Below are 21,973 nucleotides of genomic sequence, written 5' to 3'. Positions count from 1 at the left end.
ATGGAGCAGTTACACAATCAATGTTGACTCGGGAATCTTAGCTAATATGTACAAGACAGCGAAAATGCATTTGGGTTTTTTTTTTTTGCATGTATAGCACTATTAATGTTTCTCTATTTGCGCAACAACCACAACTTCTTGGTTAATTGCAATACCATCCTTCGAATAATGGATATTGTTATTGAAATCCAAGATTTTGAAGTGTTTTTTCTTTTCTAGGACCCTCTCCTCTTAATTCCCCCTTCTTAAATCCGTATACCGTGCCTTAACTTTTGGTTGTTAGATATTATGTGTAAAGAACAAATACTTTCTTCGAATTTGTTAAGATTTTAGAATGTTCTTAATTTGAAAAAATCAAACTTTTCAATAACGCGTTTTATATGTAGTTTTAATTATCACTTTTTTATGTCGAGTGCCACAATGCTTAAACTTTACATATTTGTCGAAAGATAACATAACGGCCGACATATATGCTCTTCACTTAATCCTTAGTTACTTTCAAAATAGTAAGTTTTGTTTTATTGTTTTTACTTTATAATTAATATATATGACACTTATTTGAATTAATTTGTACAATGATGGAAGAAAATTTAAAAATTAAAAAAAGAAAAACAATTGTAAGTAAGTTATTCAATTATTTAACTTTTGAAATCTGTACGAACCGACAAGTATAAAACTTTTATCTTCACTTTTATATATCTTTAAAAAGGAAAAATAAAAAAATAAAGATTAAAACTAATCAATTACTTCAAAGTTAGCTCATGATCACGGTTTAATTAATACTAATTATATGCTTTCATTTTTTTCCCCAATGTTAAAATCAAAACCCTAAAGTCAAAAACACGTGTTGAAAAAACTAGTGAACTAACAAATAATATATATTTTCATGCAGCTTACGTAACTTCATTCGCATTCTACATGCATCTACATCTTTAAAATAATAATCTATATACCTATCAGATTAACCCTAAACAAAGTTTTAAAACATCTTGATTATTTATCTAACAAAACAAAAAGACTTGCTCTATCAATTGCTAAATACATAGGTCAAATAACTCTATCAATTAGAATTATGTCCAAGATCAAAATTGAAAAAGAATTTAAATACTCTATGGGACTAATCTGAAATAAGAGAAAAAAGAAGAGCAAAAGTTGAAAATACTACAAAAATATAGCATCCTAGCGCCTATATATAGTGCAATGAACTTGGTGGAAAGAAACCACCAAAGGAAAAAAAAAAAAAGGTAGAGCATTAAGCTTTCAAACTCTTGCAGTCATGGTGAAGGGCAGTCGCGCGTCAAGCTCAAGCAGCGCCAACTATGCCAGGCAGTGGTCGCCGCTGACGCTAGCCACCTTGCGCAATATAAGAGAACGTCCTCAGCAGAAGTGCAATAAGAGGAAACCAGGGAGCACTGTCATTTTCCGCGATCAATCCGATTATGGCTATGGCTGGTTGCTGCCTGGTTGGGTTGCAGAAGAGCGCCGCATGCGTACCGGCAGGCGCTATACGGTAACAACCCATAATCACACGTATAATAAGTACATACATATTTCTCTTCATTTGAACCATGGTTTCCATTGCTTATGTCCTTTTCGTTATTGATATATCTGATTAACCTTTAATGTTATGTGTTTTCAAGTCTTTTTCTTGTCTCTGATATATCTGATATATTGTTTTCTTCAGCAATATATTTAGATATAACCATGTCAATCAATTAAATCAATAGAATATATGAATATTTGGTTCAGTGATAAGTACATGATTCATTTTATGGTTGCAGTATTATTATGATCCATGGGGACGTCAGTACACCACCAAACGCGAAGTCCTGTATGGAATTGTTGAAAATGCAAAAGTTCAGCTGTTCAACCCCGTTACCATATTGGGGGGCATCTTTGTATCTCTTGATCAATGGCATGCAAATTGGTGTGGAAGGACATAATAAGAGAAAAAAAAGTTCTTGGACCTTTTCTTTTTAATATATATATATATATATATATATATATATATATATATATATATATATTATATAAAATTTTTAATTAAAATGATATCAAAGACAATCATATATCAATAAGGTCAGTAATTCGATCTCTCAAAATTCTTTTGTCTTCAATGGAGGGAGTTTATGTGGAGATTGCAATGCCTCACCAAGGTGGGTGATCCTAATGTGGTGGAGTCCACTGATAATGCATTATCCTTTCAAGAACATTATAGGATATTGGAAACACACCTTATGCCAAAATAGTATAAAGGTGGTTCTGGATCTTATCCAATCAAGTTAACTTTTTTGGATAAAATAATATATATATATTATGAAGCCAGTCTACAAAGAAAATGAGTTTTAAGGTCAATTTCTTTTTCCTCACAACAAGAAATATTGGTCGACAAGCCCTTCGATAATTGTCTCAAACATAGGAGAATTCCACATGATGTGCTTAAACTGAAATTATTACAACAGCTTTGCCAGCTAATTGGTATCAAAGCCTGATGATAATATCAATTGTATTAAAGATTAACACAAACTAAACACTGACTAATCGACCTGGTTAAGGTTTAATTATTCACAAAGTGCCAGGCAAATCAACCACAAAGCTATGGTGTACAGAGAAGCTTATATGGTAGGCATATTCTGCTTTTAAGACGTGAACATTTTTCTTTGGCTGCACATCACAGGAACATTGACTGGGGATTGTGCTTTTCTAAATGAAATGGGACAAGTACACAAACAGAAGAATCAGCAGGAACAGTAACAAAAGCAACTAATAATCAATTCATTGTGTATAATTTGTAACCCAAAGCATATATTCTTGATGCAGACAAATTTTTCAGACTGAAATCACATATTAATGAGACAGAGCAAAGATTCTAAAAAAAAAATTCCTAAGCCCGAAAAAATAAGGGGCAAGGAATACATTCACAATGATACATAAAAGGAAAAACAAAGAACCATCTATAAGATGATGCACGTTGCCTAGTAGACTTTAGGAGCTGTTTCAAGCCAAACAATTCTGCAGCACTTCTCAGGAACTCGATGCTATCATTCACCCCGTGCATAAAAAATCAAAACAGAAACATATGGCTCCCCAACTCGAGATGAGAACTGAAGATGCCTGGACAACAAAATATGGGAAGTTATTGTCTTCACTGTCAGCTGTGTGAACGTGCCCTTCTTTCCGGTCCACACTTATTCACTATCAAGGGAAAAAAATAACTTAAAGAAAAGCCGCAATACAATTAATCTCTCACAAAAAAGAACTTGCATCTTCCAGATCAAAATCTATACATGTCAAAGAGCCCTGAATGAGGAGTGCCTCCGCCTGTCAAGTTTCAATCTCCAATGACTATCAATGTTTATGGGCTTCAACAGTCTCTCTGCTTCTAATTCGGATTGAAGGGAAGCCTGCAGCCCCTTTAAATGCCCATTGCACTGTTTATGGTCAGAAGAAACATTGCCATTAATATCATGTTCATAGGGAGTAAATTGTCTCTGGTAGGGCGACTGCCACTTTGCTTGCAAATAAGCAAGAGATCTCCATGGAGGAAATGGCATTGAGTTTTGCTTAAGAGATGACCTAGCAGCGTCAACCATGAGCTGAAGCAATTGTTTCAACCTAGTTAATGAGCCCACATAAACAACCGGTAGTGAATTCAATATTCTATCATAAGAATCAACTGCTCTAGCTATCTCAAAGTGGCTTCGGAAGTCAATATCAATAATCAAACGCTCAGAACTTCCATTGTTGTAGTTGATCACATCGATATACTCATGATCACCTGCACATATGTCACAAAAGGATTTATCAAACTTACTGTAGTTCTACTGATTTATGAGCAAATCAAAACAGTTGGTGAACAAAACCTACAAAATGACATGCAAAATTTCACCATACTTTTACTGCCCTAACAGAATTATTGAGGGGAAGCTGATTTTCGTCATGAATGGTAGGTTTGAACTCTCAAAAACATGCAACATAGATAACAGATGAAGCAGAACAAAGAGTCTCCACAACGGCACAACCCACTGACATGCAAGCACACAAACATACCCAGAGAACGGGAGGGAGAGAGAGAGAGAGAGAGAGAGAGAGATGGAAGGAACATCAATAGTACACGTTCAAACCTTAAATAAAGAATTCAAGGCATCTAGAAGGAATAAGCTCAATTTAAGGTCTCTTTTCTTCACCCTAGGCTGCATCAAAATCTACTGTTAAATGATCGAACAAAAAGATAAAAAGCTCTATGGCTTACCTCCAGGAACTTTGCCACTACCCTGCCACCTTGATGCACAAACAGCAGCATCATAGCCAGAAAGTCTCAACAGCTTTACCAGAAAAAACCTGATGCAGCTAGCATTACATGGACCCGACTTCACAAAGTGTAGGTCCGTCTCACTCACAGATAATATAAGTGAATGAACCACAGACAACAAGTCGATCTCATACTGACCCACTGGGTGCTTATAGTACTGCAACATGACAGAGCAAAACGAACGAGAATTAGATCCATATTAAGTAAATGCTCTTTGTAGGAAATGAAGAGGGTAAAATTAAAAAGAATCACCAAAATTCACATGCTTATTAAAGATTCAAAAGCCGAATAAGTTGAACTAGATCATAAAAACCAAGGCAAACTTCTGTTAATTTTGACACAAAATTGAAAAAATTTCAAAAATAAAAACAAAATAAAACAAAAACAGATTAACACATCAACAGGGCAATCTTAAGGGAAGTTACAAGTTACCACTGTTTCAAATATGTGAGGCAACCCACTATGACGATAAGTATACTTCGGATATGAACAATGACCTACTTTCTTCAATCTCCAAAACAGATACAGTACAAGAGTATTTTGACCATAAAATAAAAAATTACAAAAATTTCATAATTCAGGCTCAAGTTTATCGTTTTCCTTCCTTCAGCCATAGCAGAACATCAGCAAATATGCTAGGCCTATGAAGATCGTTCAAGCATCTCTAATCAGAACATCAGCAAATAAATTCATTTCTCATTCTCAAAGAGGTCATGGATGCTCAAATTCGGCAATTTGCAGCCTAAAAAGAGTATATGAAGAACATATCCTTAGCATAGTCAGCTCCTTGGCATTATCTTAGACAAAAGAAAAAAAAAATTAAAAACTTCAAATTAAATGAGCAAACTTAAAGTTCAACCCTTAATTAAATTAGTTCCTTCCATTAAAAAAAATAGTTCTTATACATATGAATTAAAACCCAAAAACCAACAAAAGAACAACCCAAATATAAAATAAATAAAACCCAGAAACAAAAAAGAGGAAAAATATAAAATTTTAAAATACCCAATGAAAGAAAACCAGCAAAAACCTCAAAATTAATGGGAAAAAAAACACCCCAATTTTTTTTGTAAGGAAATGGAAAATAGTAAATACTAACGGAGATCTTATCGGAGAGGTGGAGAAGATCGGAGAAGCCAGACTCGCTATCGCTGCTACACCAAGAATCGCCGCCGGCGCTTCCACCGTTATTTTCCAAAAAATCGCTTACCATTAAAGCCAAATCATGCTCGCTTTCATGGCTCAACCCCCACAAATTATTATTATTATTGCTATTATTATTATTAGAATTACTATTACTATTTTTATGATCCCCCGCGGCCACCCATACGCTGCACTCCATCATCGCCACAACACCCCCCCGTCCGATCACAATTTCCCCCGTCTCTCTGAATTCACGCCAACTATCAAAAAAAAAAAAGGGATGGCGTTTCCGTAATTTAGTGGAAGCTTGGGAGCTTTTTTCCTTTGTGGCGGGCGGGAGAAGTAGAGAGAGGGAAGGAACGAAATGGAAAGGAATGGCAAAAACCCAAGGGAAAGAAGGGAAGAGGAAGCAGGGGGAAGCTTTGATTATAAGAAAAGTTTTGGAAAAATGGAGGAAATGTGAAATGACCAAAATGGGCTTGAGAAATGCTTTTGTTATGACGGAGGTTAATTAGTTGTTCCTTTTTCCTATTTTTTGCGGTTTTTTTTTTTGTTAACTGGAATTACGAGGGATTTAGTTTTGGATAAGGTGGAAAGTATTGTATTGAATGTGGACGTAATTGAGGTTTGGTTCACTCGAAAATTACTTGTACTTATTTTTTTATTGGAATTTATTTTAAAAAAAAAAAAACAAAAGGCCAAAACGGTTTTTGTAACAAAAAGAATAAAAAAATCGTTGTAATTAGAAGAAAAAGGGGATGGATTTTTTTTAATAATATGAAAAATAATTTTTAATTATGATTTTTTTATTAATTAAATAAATATGTAACAAATTTCATTATAATATGAGATAAATTTTAAATTTATAAATAATTTTTTTTTTCAATTAATAAATATACTTTTTGAATCGAAGTGAGAACTCATAAAAAATATATCAAAATCTACTGAACATTTATTAATACAAAACTCTTATAAGAGATCTCAAAATTGAAATAAATTTAAATTAAGATAAATTTTTTTTTTACTATTACGTAATTAAGTGAGATAAAATATTACATATTAATAATATATTTTAAAATTAAAAATACAAATTGTGACAAACATATGAAAAAAATAACTTTAAATTTTCATTTTCTTTGTGATTTTTAACTAGTCAATGAGGAAAATTTCTAGACTTAAAAAGAATTAAGAAAAATAATTTGGGGGTAAAATGATAATTTCAAATAAAAGCAATAGTAACTAAGAAATTAAAAAAAAATAAAGTTGGCTTGGGGACCATGTGGCCATGCAGCTTGAATGGAACAGAGAGAAAACAAACAGAAAAAGTACAGTCATCGTCTAATTGCCTTTACCTTATAATATAATTCTTAATTGGGAGATGACTTGAGCCACAAGGAGACCCAACTGTTACGTCAAAATATAGAATTAATCACCAAATAATTGACTCTTGAGTTAGCCTTTCAGTTCTCTTCGGTTAAATCCTCACATTGAGAATCTAAAGACACTATCATTTACCTAATTTTAAAAAAAAATGATTTAATATATTGTCAAAGAAATTTAAAAATTTTATAAATTAGAGAATAAATTTATTACCATGACTTTAATTTTCAATCTATAAAACATATAAAAAACTCTTATTTATAAACGCAAGATTCATTTCATCTCTCACTAATGTAAAAATTTATAATATTCTATCTCAATAAATTGTTGAATACTCTCATTGCATTAACCTTTTTACTTATAAAGAAAACGAATTTACTTTTATTCCGAACTTACCTCGACCTTAATATTTCTTGAATCTCATATGAATAAAAATAAATAAATAAATTCTTATACTACTTATCACAAATATATATATATTTTCAAAACTTATCACATTTTTTATAAATATAAAATCTATAACATTATATGCTATTAAAATAGATTTAAAAAATTAATATAAAAATAAGAAAACATATGATGATATTTTAATCACATGTATATAATTCAAAATTCTACCACTTTTTATCTTATATGTTTTAAAGAAATTATTTATTACACCCGATCATTTGACTTATTAGTTGATGCATGATTTCATGCTTAAAAAATAAAATTCGAATTCCTCCTCTTTCAATTATATAAAAAAAATTATTAATATTAAAATAAAACAAAAATAAGGATCAGAGCTCATATGTTTATAATTAAATAAAAAAATCAGTTTTGAATCCGTCAATCTAATCCTTTCTGGATGCAACCAAAAATGAAGTTTGAGTGTTTATCATATATATAGTTAGTTATTCAACTATATTTAAAATTTTGATTTTATCAAAACTTATACATTTTTATATTAACTTGCAAAATGTACAAGATAATCTTAATCGATTACTTCGACGAAACGAAATCAAAATTATTTTCTTAATCAGATCCAAATCTTCAATTTAATTAAAATTAATTTACTCAAAACTTAATTAAAAATTCAAAAAAAATTATTTTATTGAAATTATGATGATTAGGCAATGAATTCACGATTATTACTAAATAGAAAAGAGGAGGTGACTAAGCAAATAGATATATAGAAAATAAAAGATTAATGAAAGGAAAGCAAACGAGGAACATGCGGGGGCCGAAGTGGAAGAGGGACCACGCGCTTCCGCAGTATCTTTCTGTCAGTTTAGAGGAGAAGAAGACAACTGCTTAGGCCACTTAGGAAATCAATCATAGGCTCAATTAGGACAGAAAAAGAGAAAGAAATGTTAGTTCTAATGGCCATGGCCACTCTCCTTTCGGTTCATGCGCGAAGTCTGGCCTATTTCCTGGTCAATTGTTTCCAAATCCTTCTTTTCTGGGTCGGTCCAGAAGTAGAAATTTTTCTGAATCTGTCTATTAATGTTATAATTGCCTGCCTTCTTGATCTAGATCATGAAATGTGACAGCTAAATTTCAAATATTTCATTCTATCTATCTTTATTTGGTATACATTATACATTTACGTTTTAATTTAAAAATTAAAACAATTTATTTACCTCAAATTTTATTTCATCTAAAATTTTACGAATAACTAAAAAATTCTTTTCGAATTTCAAGTATAAAACTATATAAATGTAACTATGGTTAGTGTTACAAAACAAAATTTGTTGTGGCTCATATATAAAGAGCATGAGGAAACTTGACCTCTTCTTTGTTTGCACTGTTGAATCATCACATTCACACTAGTGTAAAAGTTCATTTGAAGAGTTTCGGTTGGATCATGCGAGTTAGCAAAGTACCCTACCAAGCCAAGGTTTAGGTATCCATCGTTTTCATTTTAAATGTTCTTTTTCCCTTTCAAAATCAGGTGAAATATTCACATGTTTATGCACTTTCTAGCGAGAAATAAATGTCTTCTCTAGTCTACATCACACCATCGCTGTTATGATTGAACAAAAGCTAAAGGACCCAAATCAGATGCAACCAGGATTAAGATTAACAGTGTTCCTAAATCTTAAGTTGTTTACCAATGCCAGTGGTAGGTTAAGGTTTGATTTGAACTGACCTACAGGCAAAGCAAGGTTGATGTTTATGCTCCTCGTGAGTCATGGCACCTCCCTCATAATTTCATATTCCTCCATGAACTGCCTGCTCCTCACAAAAGAGAGAAGAAAAAACAACCATTTGCAATGGCATGCAGCTCTTACGGATAGATCTTTCATTATTCTACAATTAATGATTATAAGCTGCCGGCATCTTTCTATATCGGTAATCATACCTGCAACAAATGTTGAATCTCCTTCGAAAGGGAATCGAATAATTGCATAAAAAGCAGACCTCAAAGGGGAATCTAATAATTCCCTCAAAAGACAATTGCATAGCCAGTAAAGTTCAATAGAAAACTGATTTCATGTCCTGAATGGCAAATTCTAACCTTGCTGACTTGCTATTTCGCAAGGAAAACGCAGGCTATGGCAGATGGATTCAATATATAAAGCTTTCCTATGATTGAGATGTAAATTGTCCACTAAGATCCAAATAGCAAAGAGACTTTTAAAGGTCAACTGAAACATAAAATAAACAGTACATTTCGAGTCATGCAATTATAGTTTAGAATTAAATCACAAAGGATAGAAAAAACATAAACTATCTGAAGTGCAGGTGACAATATTTTCTCCTGAATCCCTATATTACTTCAATGTCAAAAACAGACGCTCAGTCTCTGACACATCCTCAAACTCACAGTTCAGTCGACAAAAACCCATGTTAAGATTCAATTCTTTAATTTATCACACCTGTTTTTCCACCCTATAAAATATTTATTTGATATTTTGCTTTCCTAGGAGGTCGCGGATGATAACCATCCTTTATTCCTATGTTTATGGATGTTAAGCTTACAATGAAGACAGAGAAAGTCTAGAGGACCCACAGCATGTGCAAATAAACGCTAATTTAATACCTCTATAAGCTAGGGTGGGTCAGATGAGGGAACATGAGATACTGTTCTAGAGTTTTCTATCTAGCTTATTAGGACTATCCAGACCTCTCTCTTGGGTCTCCATCTTTTCTAAAAACAATATGGATTCTCTTTTATGACTTCTGGCACAAAGGATAGACATTTGGCACACTGGATGTGATGGGGACAAGGAATATGCCTTGGACCACTTCTATGGGGCTTCAAGTTTATTTTATACCCAAACAACCTCACAAGGCTAATTCTAATATATTAAATAACTGGAAATACTAATTTTCAGAAATGCCTACTCTAGTGTTGAAGATGAAAAGGAGATCTCTTAAAAAAGGAAGAATATAAGGTGTATTTGAGAGCAAGGTACAGCCCTAGACAACAATAATACGATTGTTGACATCCAAATTGCAATTCATTGTGAAATAAAACTGAGCACAAGCTTTTTACCAGACAGATGAATAATCATCAATCAGGAACTGTCCACCAGCAATGAAATATATGAAGTGAAAACTGAATATAAAAGGGAGCACTGTCTAGGATACATACATGAAGCACTTTCCACCATTCAGCTCTAGAGAGCCAAATCTTCCTTCAAATTGTCAGCAATCATGTTTTTTGGAATATCTCAACGGAGATTTTGTTTACTCTTTGCATTATTTAGCATGAGTGACTCCTCTATATTCGTGCATTACTCTTTCTTCTTCATGAACAGGAAATCTTAGGCAACCTCCATGGTGACAAAAATCCTATATTATCTTTCCCCCATAAATCACATCAACATCTTTCTCTTGACTTAGATCTCCATTTCTTATAAGTTGTTTTCCATGACAAACAACATGCAATATTCCAAATTTAGCACTGCGTTCTCATTTCAAGCAACAGTCCACTAATATCAACCCCAGGCCCGAGTCAACACCAGAGAGATCAGAGGGGCTTTGAAAAATGCAGTAAAATGCTACTGTAACTGACAAGAATTAATGCTCCCCATAATCCAATCCATTTGTATTGAGGTCTTCGCAGCTTTGTGGGAAATAATAATTTTAATGGCTATTACAATAAGTTATCAACTTACTCAACAAGGATTCAAAACAAAGGCCGCAATTATTCCACAATTACAAAAAAGAAGGAACCAAGTAGGATTCTCCAAAAAGTGTTTCAAAGAAAACAGAAGTACCTTCACTGCTAGCTGGCTGAAGTTTCCATTTCAATACAGAGAAGGGATCAAAAAATGAAAATGACTTCTTATCTCCTCAGAGGCCGCTGTAAAGCAAAAAATATTAGTTTAGAAACTCTTTTGCCAACTTTAGACATGTCTTCCTATCACAATCAGAAACCAGTAGGCAAAGAATAAAAAATCTTTGCAGAAAAAATATGCAGACCAATGGTCAAGCCATTATCCATTTAGTGTTATAACCTTTAGATAAGACACAGACAAATTGCAAACAAGAACATACTCTTGGCTCGTTATTAGCTACTCGTGTCTGTCCACTGGATGCTCTATCTACATCTGGTATTTTCTCTGGATTATCATGCTTATAGAATGCCTGCAGGGCCCTCCCAACAAATGGACGAATTATGTTCACTTCCATGGCTGATAAATTTGGAATCTGACCAATTTCAAGAAATTAGAGGCACAGAAATCAAGAGGAAGACAAAGGAAGATTCATAATTAACACAAAGATCATTGAGGAAATCCAGTTCATCTGAAGCATATTAGGAAAACATAATTCAGCAATTTAGTGTGTGTATAGTTTGCCCATTCCCCACAACACCCCCTCCCAAAACACAATTTAGTGTGTGTATGGTTTACAGCCCTGAACTTATCTCTTTCTCTCCCACCAGAAAGCAAGACCCGTTTGAAACCAGAAAATGAAACCCACTCAAAGACACATTGTGGTAAAACCATACCCTAAACCTGAAAGAAAACAGTAATTACCCCCCCATACACAGCACCTTGCATAAGCATGTAAAATTCAATTTACAAAAGCATAGCTAAGCATTCAACATAAATCTAAATTACCCAAATAAGCAATGACCATCCCAAAATAACTCCAAACGACAAGCAAAGCAAGCATTGCATGCACTTTTGCTGTTGGTTGCAGGATCACTTCACCCCTTTCTCAAGCAGCAGGGGAAAGCAAAGTTCAACATTGGTGCATAAAGAACACACATTTCAGTGACTTGCAGTTTTTACTTTTCTGTGTACATGAAAGTTGCAAAACAAGAGAATTTTCTATACCCTACTTTCATACTGAATGAATTTCTTCTTTATCACCAATACATGCATAGCCACACTTCCAAACCACAGATGTCTAGCCATATATTATATGGCTTACGTTTCATGCACCATATGCCATACAAAATAAAGATCATAAGATAACAACAAACATTATCCAGTCTAATATATATATCATATTTGGCTTAAAAAATTTTTCAAACTGTTTCTTTTTGCATTCATAACAATTATTCCACTTATATTAAGTGATGATAAAAATAAGTATCCAAGGCCGTAAATATCACATCATGATAATAAGTATCAACAATTCACAACAGTGGCAAAAATGCATACTTTCACTGCAGATGTACCACTGAACTTTTCCAAGCTAGTCTCAACTTTATGAACCCGGACATCCCTTATGTCTTCAATAAGAGACCGCACCTGCAAAATGGATATATAACTGACTACATGCAGAAATCAAATGGACAATTAAAAAAAGGTTATAAAAATCCTCCAACTCACCATATACATGTCAGGAATGTCATCACGCGCACTGCCATGACAAAATCGCAGTGTACATTAAGCTTTTCTCATGTTATAGTTTATAGTAGTGAGAAGAAAGCATAGGAAGGCTTACTGATCAAAGAGAAGTCTAGATATCTCCACATAATGAAATGGCAGTGCCTGAAATGCACCTTGGGAGTCTCGTTCTCCTTCCAAAACCTTTGTCAAATTTTCTGGTCCACAACAAAAAATTATAAGAAACAATATAACATATTCACAACACAACTGCAACCCAAAAAACCCCTATCAATTAACTAGCAAGTTCTCAACTCAACTTCTAAGCCCTATGCAAACAATACATGAATGAAGTTTAAAAACCAACATCACAATATAATAGACCTTTCTAAATTAAAACTTGTTTTTCTCCCCCTGGCAAGGTAACATTATGGTAGAATTCCTGAAAAACCTTGACTCAATCATAACAGCACAAAGAAACGACTTGATTAGATTAATCAGGGGAATAAATTTCAAGATAAATGCAAGTAATGAAGTACTAAAGTACTTGCACACGTACATTCCATCATTTTACTTAGTTGCCCAAATCATGAAGCATACCTTAATAAGGACTAGTAATATCCAGAAATCCTTTTCTATTTGAATATGCAATGAAATATTTGCATGACTCAAAACAATAGCATCGAATCAAGTTTCAGAAATTAACAATTCTAATTCAATATCAGTGGCAAAGTTTGACTAACTAACCAACTGACATCCAAAGGGGTGGACGAATTGCGCATTTCCCTCTCTTTTTTAAAGCCACAGCGAGCCACATTGGTACCTGAGTCGCTATTTGAGGTAAAAATGGGCCAAAATCACCCTGTCATTTCATCAAAATTAAAACCAAATTAACCAAATTCTTTCAAAAAAAAAAGAGCGAGAAAGAAAAAAATTGAGAGGTAAATAAGAATTGAGGATTACACAGATGAAATTGAGAGGATCCATTCGCATATTAGGCACAATCTCTATCAACTCATCTTCAGCCATGAATTCCACCTGGTTTAACCCAACAAACAAAAAAAAAAGGTAAAATCACCGCTAAATTTCCAAAACGACGACGTATAAAGGATAACGAGAGAAGGCAAAGGGACCTCTTCGGCAGAGAAGAGAGAGATGTGAGGATCGGATTGGCCGGCCATGCCTGGGAAGCGATCTAGGGTTTTTTCTAGACTGCAAAATTGGGAAATAATTTGGGAGAGTTAGAGATAAATCAATTAAGGATTACTGATTAGAGAAAGAAAATGGAGATGGAGAAGTTAGTCGAGAATCGCCCGAGTGGAGTTGAAGATACTGAGTTACTAAATCGGTGTAGAGATGTGAAGCGGGAACCCTACATAGTTCTTTCACCTTTTGGTGGCGGGAAATGATGCAAGCATGGCAACGCGGCAAAAGAATAATTTTTAAAGTTTTCAAAATTATCAAAAAATAAAAAGTTCTCAAAATATTTCTTTAACGGGAAAAAATTTAAAATTATAATAATTCAACAATCCACTAGCAGTCTATCACCGATTGAATTTTAGTTTAAATATGCCTAATATTTATTTATTAATTTCAATTGTAATTTTCATTACATTCACATTTTATAAAATAAGAAATTAAATCATATTTAATTAAATACCATCTTAAACTTTTTTTCAATTTTTAAATTCATATAATAAAAATCAAACTAAAAATATCAATTAATTTTAGAGTAAAATACTCTATATTTTTAAATTTTAATCAAAATTTCAAATCAATTCATTAATTTTTTAAATAAACATTTCGTTTTTAAAAAATATTTTTTATTCAGACATATAAATCTAATAGTTAGTCAATATAAGTGTTTATATTAGTTTGATAACATAACAATATTAAAATAATAATTTTATTTTTTAATAATTTTAAAAATTATTATTATATATTTTTTATTAATTTTTTTAATTGTTATGTTTTTTGGATCAATGTTCCCTTCCTGGGGGAGTTATGCTTTTTTTTTTAAATATATATAATAATAATTTTTAAATTAATAAAAAAAGACATTTTAAATTTTTTATAATTTTTATTAACAATTTTACATTTTTGAGGTAAAATATTTATTTTGAAAATTAATAAACTCGTTTTAAATTTTGATTAAAATTTAAGAATATAATAATATTTTATCTTTAATTTTATAATATTATCACGATTCAGTCTTTTAATCCAAAAGACATGTCATTGGGCAAGGCTCTTACGACTTATCTCGATTCTGATATTAGATTTTTTATTGAAAAAAGTCACCGAAATAGCAACTGCAGGGAATAAGACTATGGTACCAAAATAGTGCGAGTGAGATTCAAAGAAACGAAATGCAGCATTGTCTACAAACCCTTTACGCGAAATCAAGACAGTTCATTAATCTACACGTTATGAATCAGTCAAAGTTAATAACAAGTTAAAGGGAAACAAGCCCCAATTTCCCATTTCAGGCATCTAGTCCTAGACTAATAGAGGAACATCCAGTTTTCTAATCTTCATCTTCCTCGAAGTCAGAGTCATCGGTGGCATTGTCAGTCTCGGAATCACTAAGCACATACGTTGTCTGCTTGCGGTTGGTCCTTTGAGGTCTGGGTCTTGCTGGGACAATCTCAGTCACTTCTTCAGTGTCTGCTGACATAGAGGAAGAACCAAATGCTTCTTCACTATCAGTTGTTGATTCTAGCTCTTTGCCAACCCTGCCCAGGACAGAACCACTCTTCTTGTTAAATGGGGATGCCCTCATCTTCCTCACTTTCTTCTCGGGTGATATCCCTGAATCTTCTGCAGGCTTCAGCATTTCTGTCAAAAGCTTCTGCTGCTGAGACTTCTTGCCTGCTGCTGCAGGCCCTCTCTTCTTTGCTGCTGCGGGGGGTTTAGCTGCTGCTTTTGAATTTGCGGCAGGTTTTCTTCCTCCCTTCTTTCCTGCTGGGGCTGCGGCTGCTGCTACCTCTACTACTTCCAGGTCTTCATCATTGATGTCAATTTCACCTATGCTCTCAGAAATCTCCGAAAGAGATGTGGCTGGCTTCTTCCGAGCAGCAGCAGCCCTTTTGCTCGGTTCTTTCTTCCCAGCAGGTACTTGGGGCACTTCAGTTTCCATAGCTGCGGGGATCAGAACACAAAAGTGAAAATGCAACACAGGCAAATCATGATGATTCATCTTTGACTATTGAAGTAGCTAAAGACAAACATACCAGCTGAATGATCCGGAGAGGAATCAAGGTTATACTTAGCAAGTCGCTCCCTTAGATCAGGAATTCCAAAGTCCTCATCATCATCGTCGTCGCTGTCATCCTGGCAACAGACATGCAAGGAACACTCATCAGTTAAAAGAGCACCATACATGAAAACAAGAATAACAACCTACATTTATCATTCTCATTCTCACTATCATCCAGATAGAAAACAGCACAAGACCTTTTTAGCCTTCCTTGAACCACCCCGACCTTTGGGCTTCACCGCAGCAGGAGCAGTCTCTGGTGAACCAATAGATAAGATAAAATAATCAATTTTCAGGAAAAAAGAAACCATATAGTTGCAAGACAGGGAAACAAAAAACAACGTTTCCAAAAGAGAAGTACTAGAAAGAATCACAAGATCACCTGTTTCCATTGCTGAACTGGATGAAATATCCGTGGTTTCAGTAACAGTTTCTGCGTTTTTTTCTTTCTTATTTATCTTCCGTGGGATTTTAGGTGCTTGCCTCTGAGCCCTTTTGCCAGCTTCACCCCTGCCCTTAACTAATTTTGCTGCTTCCTCTGCCTGAGCAGCTTTATCTTGTTCCTGATTATACAACAAAGTATCATAATAATGAGAACACTAATAGAACAAGCAATCCATATAACACAAAAACAGTTCATGGTTCGTACATCTAGTTGTATCTCAAGATTATCAAGATCTTTCAGCCATAAAGACATTGGAGTGGCTTTTCTCAAATCTTCAACTTCCTGCTGGAGTTTATCCCTATCAGCACAAAGCTCTTGGACCTTCTCGAGGGTCAGACTTCCAATTGCCATGGACAATAGATAGTCATAATCACTAGCCTGTACTCCTTTGGCGCTAACCTCAGAGTTCTCCTCAGTTTCCTCTGTATCATCAGTAGCCCCAGCCACGGCAACTTCAACAGTTTTGGCCTTCTTTGGGAAAGGAGTAAAACCTTTCGTTTGCAGCTCAAGGAATAGGTCAGCTCTCTTCCTATTGTTCACAATGATTTCCCCCTTTACAACACCAAGGATAAACCTCACTTTGTTTTCCATTTTCAACAACTCCATTTCAAGATTGTCTAACAGAAGTTTCTGCAGCATATGATAGGTTTTAGTTAATATCTCTGTCTAGATAAAATAATTTAAGTGCATACATGGTGAACTTCAATTACTCCAAAAACCTCAAGTGACCTTACCTTCCTTTTCTCATAAAATTCAAACCTTAAGTGAAAAAATTCCTCAAGGACTGCATTTAGACATATTAAGAAGTCAGTATAGGAGCAATGTACATGTTATGAAACACAAAATAAATTTTTAACTGCACCAAAATTGCAATAGTTAACACGTACTTTGCTCTGGGGCGTCATATTTCTTAATCATCCCTTTTGAATCAAACAGGTGCATGTTACTTGTGCTAATTGTTGTTGTTAGCTTAAACTTCTTCAGCAAACCCTCTTGCTTCGCCATCATCATGTTCTCCTCGGTCAAAATAACTTCAAACTCTACAGTTGTATCATCACTGTATTGTCTAAATTCCTGTAACCAGTGCACTGATGTATGAGACAGAAGCCATAAACCATAAAAAGAGCCATTTCAAAGTAGCAGAATTTACCTTGATGAAAGGATCATTTCCCGTTATGATAGATTCCAAAAATTCCCTATAATCTTGAGTCCATCTACGGACTGGTAGTTCTGTTATCCTGAGTGTGGTCTCATCAACCTCCTCTATAATTCCAGTAATAGTGTAGGTAACACCAGCTTCCTTTGATGCAGTTTTCTCAATATTCCCTTTGAATCCTCTGTACCATGGATGCATGGGCTCCATTTGTTCACCATTCAACAAGCGCCTCACATTTGCAACTATATCTCTTGGGTTATAGTTTGGAATGTAAGAGCTCCACCCTGTCCCAATTCCTTCACTTCCATTGACAAGAACCATTGGTATAATAGGCACATACCTAAACACCAAAACAAAGGCATCAGCGTTATGTACACAAAGTTTCAGAGTAAAAGCATTTGGTACTGTAAATTTAAATTTACCAGATTGGCTCAATGGATTGACCATCTTCATTCAAGTAGTCAAGAAGGCCATCATCATCCTTGGGGAACAGATACCGAGTAATGGGAGAAAGATTGGTAAATATGTACCTAGCACTCGCGGCATCTTTGCCCCCCTGTCAAGCGTGAAAGCAACAGATTATCCATGAGTGGAAAAAGAAAAGAGTAAAACGTTGTGATGTGATGGTCTGAACTTGATTCAATTTTAACAACCAAGATGAAGTTTAACTAACCTGGTTACGAGTGCCAAATTGACCACCTGGATGGAGAAGGTTTATGTTGTTACTGCCCACAAAATCTTGTGCCATTCCAACAATTGTACTAGCAAGACTCTGCTCACCATGATGGTAAGCAGAATGCTCTGAAACATAACCTGAAAATTGAGCAACCTTTGCTTCTTTTACAAAATTCCTCTTGAAAGAACAAAAAAGGATCTTCCTTTGACCAGGCTTCAGGCCATCAATCATTGAAGGAATTGACCTTTGAAGATCAGCCATGGAAAACAGAATAAGCTCCTTATTAATGAATTCACTATATTTGATGAGCTTCTGACTCTGATCAAGGTGCGTGCCAGGCTGCAACTCATAAAGGTAAGAAAATCCCGTCAAGAGGCCATTTCAAAATTTAGATTCTCTGGTAACAATGCATTTTAGATTTAGATAAACTGTAACGATTGCAAACCTCAAACTGTCGAAGCCAATTCTTCCTTGCTTCTATCTTTTTCTTACTAAAAGCAAGCTCTATTGCCTCTCCATCCTGCTCATCTTGCCATACGAATTCTTTCCTATGCTTGTCAAGATTTTTAAAGTAATCCTTCCCTTCCTTCGATGTGCTTGTTCCCAACCCCTACAAGGACAGGATCACATTATATACTGCCTAATTGCTGCAAAACCTCAAAGCAGTACACAATAGAAATATATACTGCTTGATTGCCTCCTTGATTATAAATGAACGAAGATGCAAACCTTATAGTACTTAATTGACCAGCCCTTTGCATTACCCCCCAAGCTTTCCTTCCAAAACTCGTACTCAGGCATGGAATAAAAGGATAAGACCCCCTTAGTTTTGTGAGTAGCCTGTGCAGAGAATAAGGATAATAAATATAAAAAGCTTTCTTCAAGATGTTCAACCAGTAAAATCTAATTAGCTGAAGGTACATACTAACCTTCACAATAGGAGTTATAAACTCAACCATGAATGACGGGACTTTTAGCAGTGACGGCCAGAAGGAATGAATAAAATTGATCAGCAGCCCTTTAATATGGGAACCATCATGATCCTGAACAAATTGCAGAATTTGAGATTCTTTATTGCAAGCTGATCGTGTGCTTATTAGCATGAAGACAACAAAGATACAAAGCCAATAAAAAAACTGTTTGAACTGCATTAAACCTGATCAGTCATTATCATCAAATGCCCATATCTCAATGACTTGACATTAGAATACTCCTTGCCCTGCTGCAGTCCGAGAATCCGCTTGAGATTTTGTATTTCTGCATTATCCATTAATTGTTTATGGCTGGCTTCCCTCACGTTGAGAAGTTTACCTCTCAACGGGAAAACACCATAGTGATTTCGGCCTACAACAGCAAGCCCAGCCACCTGCAAAGTTTAACTCCATTAGAAACTCAATAATCCTAATGTAATTACTTGTATGAAGAGACTCACATCATACTGATAAATGAAACTTGAGTTGTTAAAACATGTCGACTTACTGCAAGTGCTTTTGCCGAATCTCCTTCTGTCAAAATCAAAGTGCATTTATCAGAATTCCTCCCTCCAGCTTCATTAGCATCATCTAGCTTGGGAATCCCACGAATACTTCCTGTCTTTGCTCCATCAGTCTTCTTAAGATCTTTGCTATGCTTGAACTCTGCCCATGAGAGCAAATTATCCACAACTCCACACTTTGCAACTGCAATGTAATTCACCATCCAAGGACCATATTAGTTTTATAATTTCCTGCTTAGCGTAATGTACATACAAGTGAGTTAATCTAACAAACCTTTCTTCAAAAAATCTTCTGAAAGTTCACATTTAGAACCGAAACTGCTCTGACGAAGTGTCAAAGTTTCCTTGGTTTGAGAGTCAAAAGCAGGGTTGTCAATAAGAGCATTGACAAAAACCCACAGATGGTTCTTCACATTATGCGCTTTGACATTAGCATTCTTGTTCTTCTTATTTACGATATTCATCACATAATTGGATATCTGATTAGTGACATAGTCAACATGGGTTCCACCCTTGATTGTAGCAATCCCATTGACAAAGCTGACCTGGTAATTAAAGAACACAAAAAATTAGATAACTTTTCGAAATCTAATCACAATAACTTCAAACAGACGAGATAAATACCTGTTGAAATTGGCCGTCACTGAGACTCACACCAACTTCCCATCTCTCGTTAACTTTCTCTAGAAGCCTGATAAAACAAACATGTTTAAATAAGTAACATACCTTCAATTTTAACCAAAACGAACACATTAAAAAATTTCATGATAAAGACCTTGGGAGGGGTTCTGTCTTAGTTTTAGAGGCAGCACTTAGGTAGAGGCTGACATAATCAAGAAATGATTTCACAGGAACCCGTTTCCCATTCAGCTCAACCTTCACAGTCTTGCCAAGACAACCAGCTACGTCAAACACCCTCTTCTTCATCAATGCAACCACATCTTCCTCCAAGTGAGTCATGTTAAACTTGGCCAAGTCCGGCTTAAATGTAACCTTTGTCCAGTTCTCAGCCTCCTTACACTTGCTTATAACAGGCTCAGATTTCTTTCCCATGTTGTTTGAAAACACCTTCAAGATAACGCAACAGTTTAAATTGCATTAATTACTACTGAAAAGTGAAAACAAAAATAACTTTCAACAGTTTAAATCAAATCATTGCTACAAGTTCCATTCATAAGCTAATACCCTATTACTACCACACGAAATCAGTTATATGAATCATATTGCGCCACTATTCGCTGTTGAAAACCATATCCTACGTAAATCAAACTATATTAACATCCAAAAGGCCAAATGTTTGGGAACAGAGAAGGGAAATACCTGTTTATACTTCTTCTGCCGTTTCCCATCAGCCGTTTCGATAATAAACTCAGTGGAGAAGATATTCGTAAGCTTAGCACCGTACCCATTTCTCCCTCCGGTAGTCTTCTTAACCGTATCATCATAATTACTACTAGTCAACAAATGCCCGAAAATCAACTCCGGAACATAAACACCTTCTTCCTGATGAACCTCAACTGGAACCCCATCTCCATTATTATAAACGGAAATCAAATTCTGTTCCGCGTCGATAACTACCTTAACGGAATCCATCGACGGATCCCGTTGCTTGTTATCGGCGGCGTTGACTAAGATCTCGTCGAAGATTTTGTAAAGTCCAGGAACGTACTTTATGTCACGGTGGACCATCTCGTCGTTTTCGTAAACCCAGAGACGTTGAGTGTGTTGTTCGATCGAACCGATGTAGGTGTCGGGTCGGAGGAGGATGTGTTCTAATTGGGTTTTCTTTTGGTACGTTTCTTCGATTGTTTTCGAGGCTTTCATGTTCGCGTTGTTGCTGCTTTGCAGCGGAAGCTTCGAATCTGCAACCATGGCGGATTTCGGATTGGTTTTCCTTTAGGAGACTGAAATGAGGAAGGGTTTTATGCTGGATTTGATTGGAAGGAGACGTTGGGGGAGGGGGTCTAATTAGGGAGAGCTCCTCGGAATTTTGAATTCGAAATTTGAAAATTTTGGGCGGGATTTCGGACATTTCTAGAGTTGAGATGTGATTTAGAGGATCGGACGGCTGTGGTTTGTTCTGTAGAATTGGAGATTTAAAAAAGGGCAAATTTGAGGAATTTATAATTAGAATTTCATTTTAGATTTTGCAATAAATATGAACGTTTCTATAGAAAATATAATAATTATTTTAAATTTTATGTTTTTGATAATTATTTCTTGTATACATTAAATACATAAACTAATTATATACCGTGACAATTTCATAATTTTAATTTTCATAGAAATTTAGACTATACTCGATTTTAATCTTTATTTTTTAATAAATGATAATATTA

The 21,973-nt window shown here is 34.8% G+C and overlaps 4 protein-coding genes across 4 annotated transcripts; 1 reads left to right on the top strand and 3 right to left on the bottom strand.

Annotated features, from left to right (window-relative positions):
• Nucleotides 1,243–1,955, top strand: LOC18586088. Its single transcript, XM_007009273.2, has 2 exons — nt 1,243–1,510; nt 1,782–1,955. The coding sequence occupies exons 1-2, from the start codon at nt 1,277–1,279 to the stop codon at nt 1,941–1,943; spliced, it is 396 nt and encodes a 131-aa protein (XP_007009335.1). The 5' UTR covers nt 1,243–1,276; the 3' UTR covers nt 1,944–1,955.
• On the bottom strand, nt 2,747–5,855 carry LOC18586087. Its single transcript, XM_018129665.1, has 3 exons — nt 5,412–5,855; nt 4,253–4,469; nt 2,747–3,778 (listed from the first exon to the last, which is right to left on the bottom strand). The coding sequence occupies exons 1-3, from the start codon at nt 5,655–5,657 to the stop codon at nt 3,291–3,293; spliced, it is 951 nt and encodes a 316-aa protein (XP_017985154.1). The 5' UTR covers nt 5,658–5,855; the 3' UTR covers nt 2,747–3,290.
• LOC18586086 (DNA replication complex GINS protein PSF2) lies at nt 10,835–14,002 on the bottom strand. Its single transcript, XM_007009270.2, has 9 exons — nt 13,983–14,002; nt 13,740–13,818; nt 13,570–13,644; nt 13,354–13,468; nt 12,725–12,824; nt 12,610–12,640; nt 12,439–12,528; nt 11,324–11,476; nt 10,835–11,129 (listed from the first exon to the last, which is right to left on the bottom strand). Exons 2-9 carry the CDS (start codon nt 13,785–13,787, stop codon nt 11,112–11,114), a joined length of 630 nt encoding a protein of 209 aa, XP_007009332.2. The 5' UTR covers nt 13,788–13,818; nt 13,983–14,002; the 3' UTR covers nt 10,835–11,111.
• Nucleotides 14,937–21,506, bottom strand: LOC18586085 (DNA topoisomerase 2). Its single transcript, XM_007009265.2, has 19 exons — nt 20,955–21,506; nt 20,410–20,702; nt 20,259–20,325; nt 19,909–20,179; nt 19,619–19,818; nt 19,296–19,505; nt 19,069–19,182; nt 18,869–18,979; nt 18,585–18,749; nt 18,137–18,478; nt 17,886–18,019; nt 17,458–17,803; nt 17,195–17,381; nt 17,042–17,091; nt 16,512–16,937; nt 16,245–16,425; nt 16,060–16,118; nt 15,837–15,936; nt 14,937–15,744 (listed from the first exon to the last, which is right to left on the bottom strand). The coding sequence occupies exons 1-19, from the start codon at nt 21,504–21,506 to the stop codon at nt 15,131–15,133; spliced, it is 4,422 nt and encodes a 1,473-aa protein (XP_007009327.2). The 3' UTR covers nt 14,937–15,130.

Source organism: Theobroma cacao, chromosome 10, assembly GCF_000208745.1.
Source record: "Theobroma cacao cultivar B97-61/B2 chromosome 10, Criollo_cocoa_genome_V2, whole genome shotgun sequence".
In the NCBI taxonomy this organism is placed as follows: Eukaryota; Viridiplantae; Streptophyta; class Magnoliopsida; order Malvales; family Malvaceae; genus Theobroma; species Theobroma cacao.
Note: the sequence above shows the minus strand (reverse complement) of the source record. Positions and strands in the feature narration are given on the sequence as shown.

Bases quoted from the DNA above. Each gene is read 5' to 3' on its own strand.
- LOC18586088 (XM_007009273.2), top strand. From the start codon at position 1,277: ATGGTGAAGGGCAGTCGCGCGTCAAGCTCAAGCAGCGCCAACTATGCC. The intron at 1,511-1,781 runs GTAACAACCCAT...TTATGGTTGCAG, and splicing joins GTACCGGCAGGCGCTATACG to TATTATTATGATCCATGGGG.
- LOC18586087 (XM_018129665.1), bottom strand. From the start codon at position 5,657: ATGATGGAGTGCAGCGTATGGGTGGCCGCGGGGGATCATAAAAATAGT. The intron at 4,470-5,411 runs GTTAGTATTTAC...GTCATGTTGCAG, and splicing joins ACCTCTCCGATAAGATCTCC to TACTATAAGCACCCAGTGGG. The intron at 3,779-4,252 runs GTAAGCCATAGA...ACATATGTGCAG, and splicing joins TAGTGGCAAAGTTCCTGGAG to GTGATCATGAGTATATCGAT.
- LOC18586086 (XM_007009270.2), bottom strand. From the start codon at position 13,787: ATGGCCGGCCAATCCGATCCTCACATCTCTCTCTTCTCTGCCGAAGAG. The intron at 13,469-13,569 runs GTAATCCTCAAT...ATGAAATGACAG, and splicing joins ATCCTCTCAATTTCATCTGT to GGTGATTTTGGCCCATTTTT. The intron at 12,641-12,724 runs GTAAGCCTTCCT...TTGTCATGGCAG, and splicing joins TCTAGACTTCTCTTTGATCA to TGCGCGTGATGACATTCCTG.
- LOC18586085 (XM_007009265.2), bottom strand. From the start codon at position 21,506: ATGGTTGCAGATTCGAAGCTTCCGCTGCAAAGCAGCAACAACGCGAAC. The intron at 19,506-19,618 runs GTAAGTCGACAT...TAAACTTTGCAG, and splicing joins ATTCGGCAAAAGCACTTGCA to GTGGCTGGGCTTGCTGTTGT. The intron at 17,804-17,885 runs GTAAATTTAAAT...TTTGGTGTTTAG, and splicing joins CAATCCATTGAGCCAATCTG to GTATGTGCCTATTATACCAA.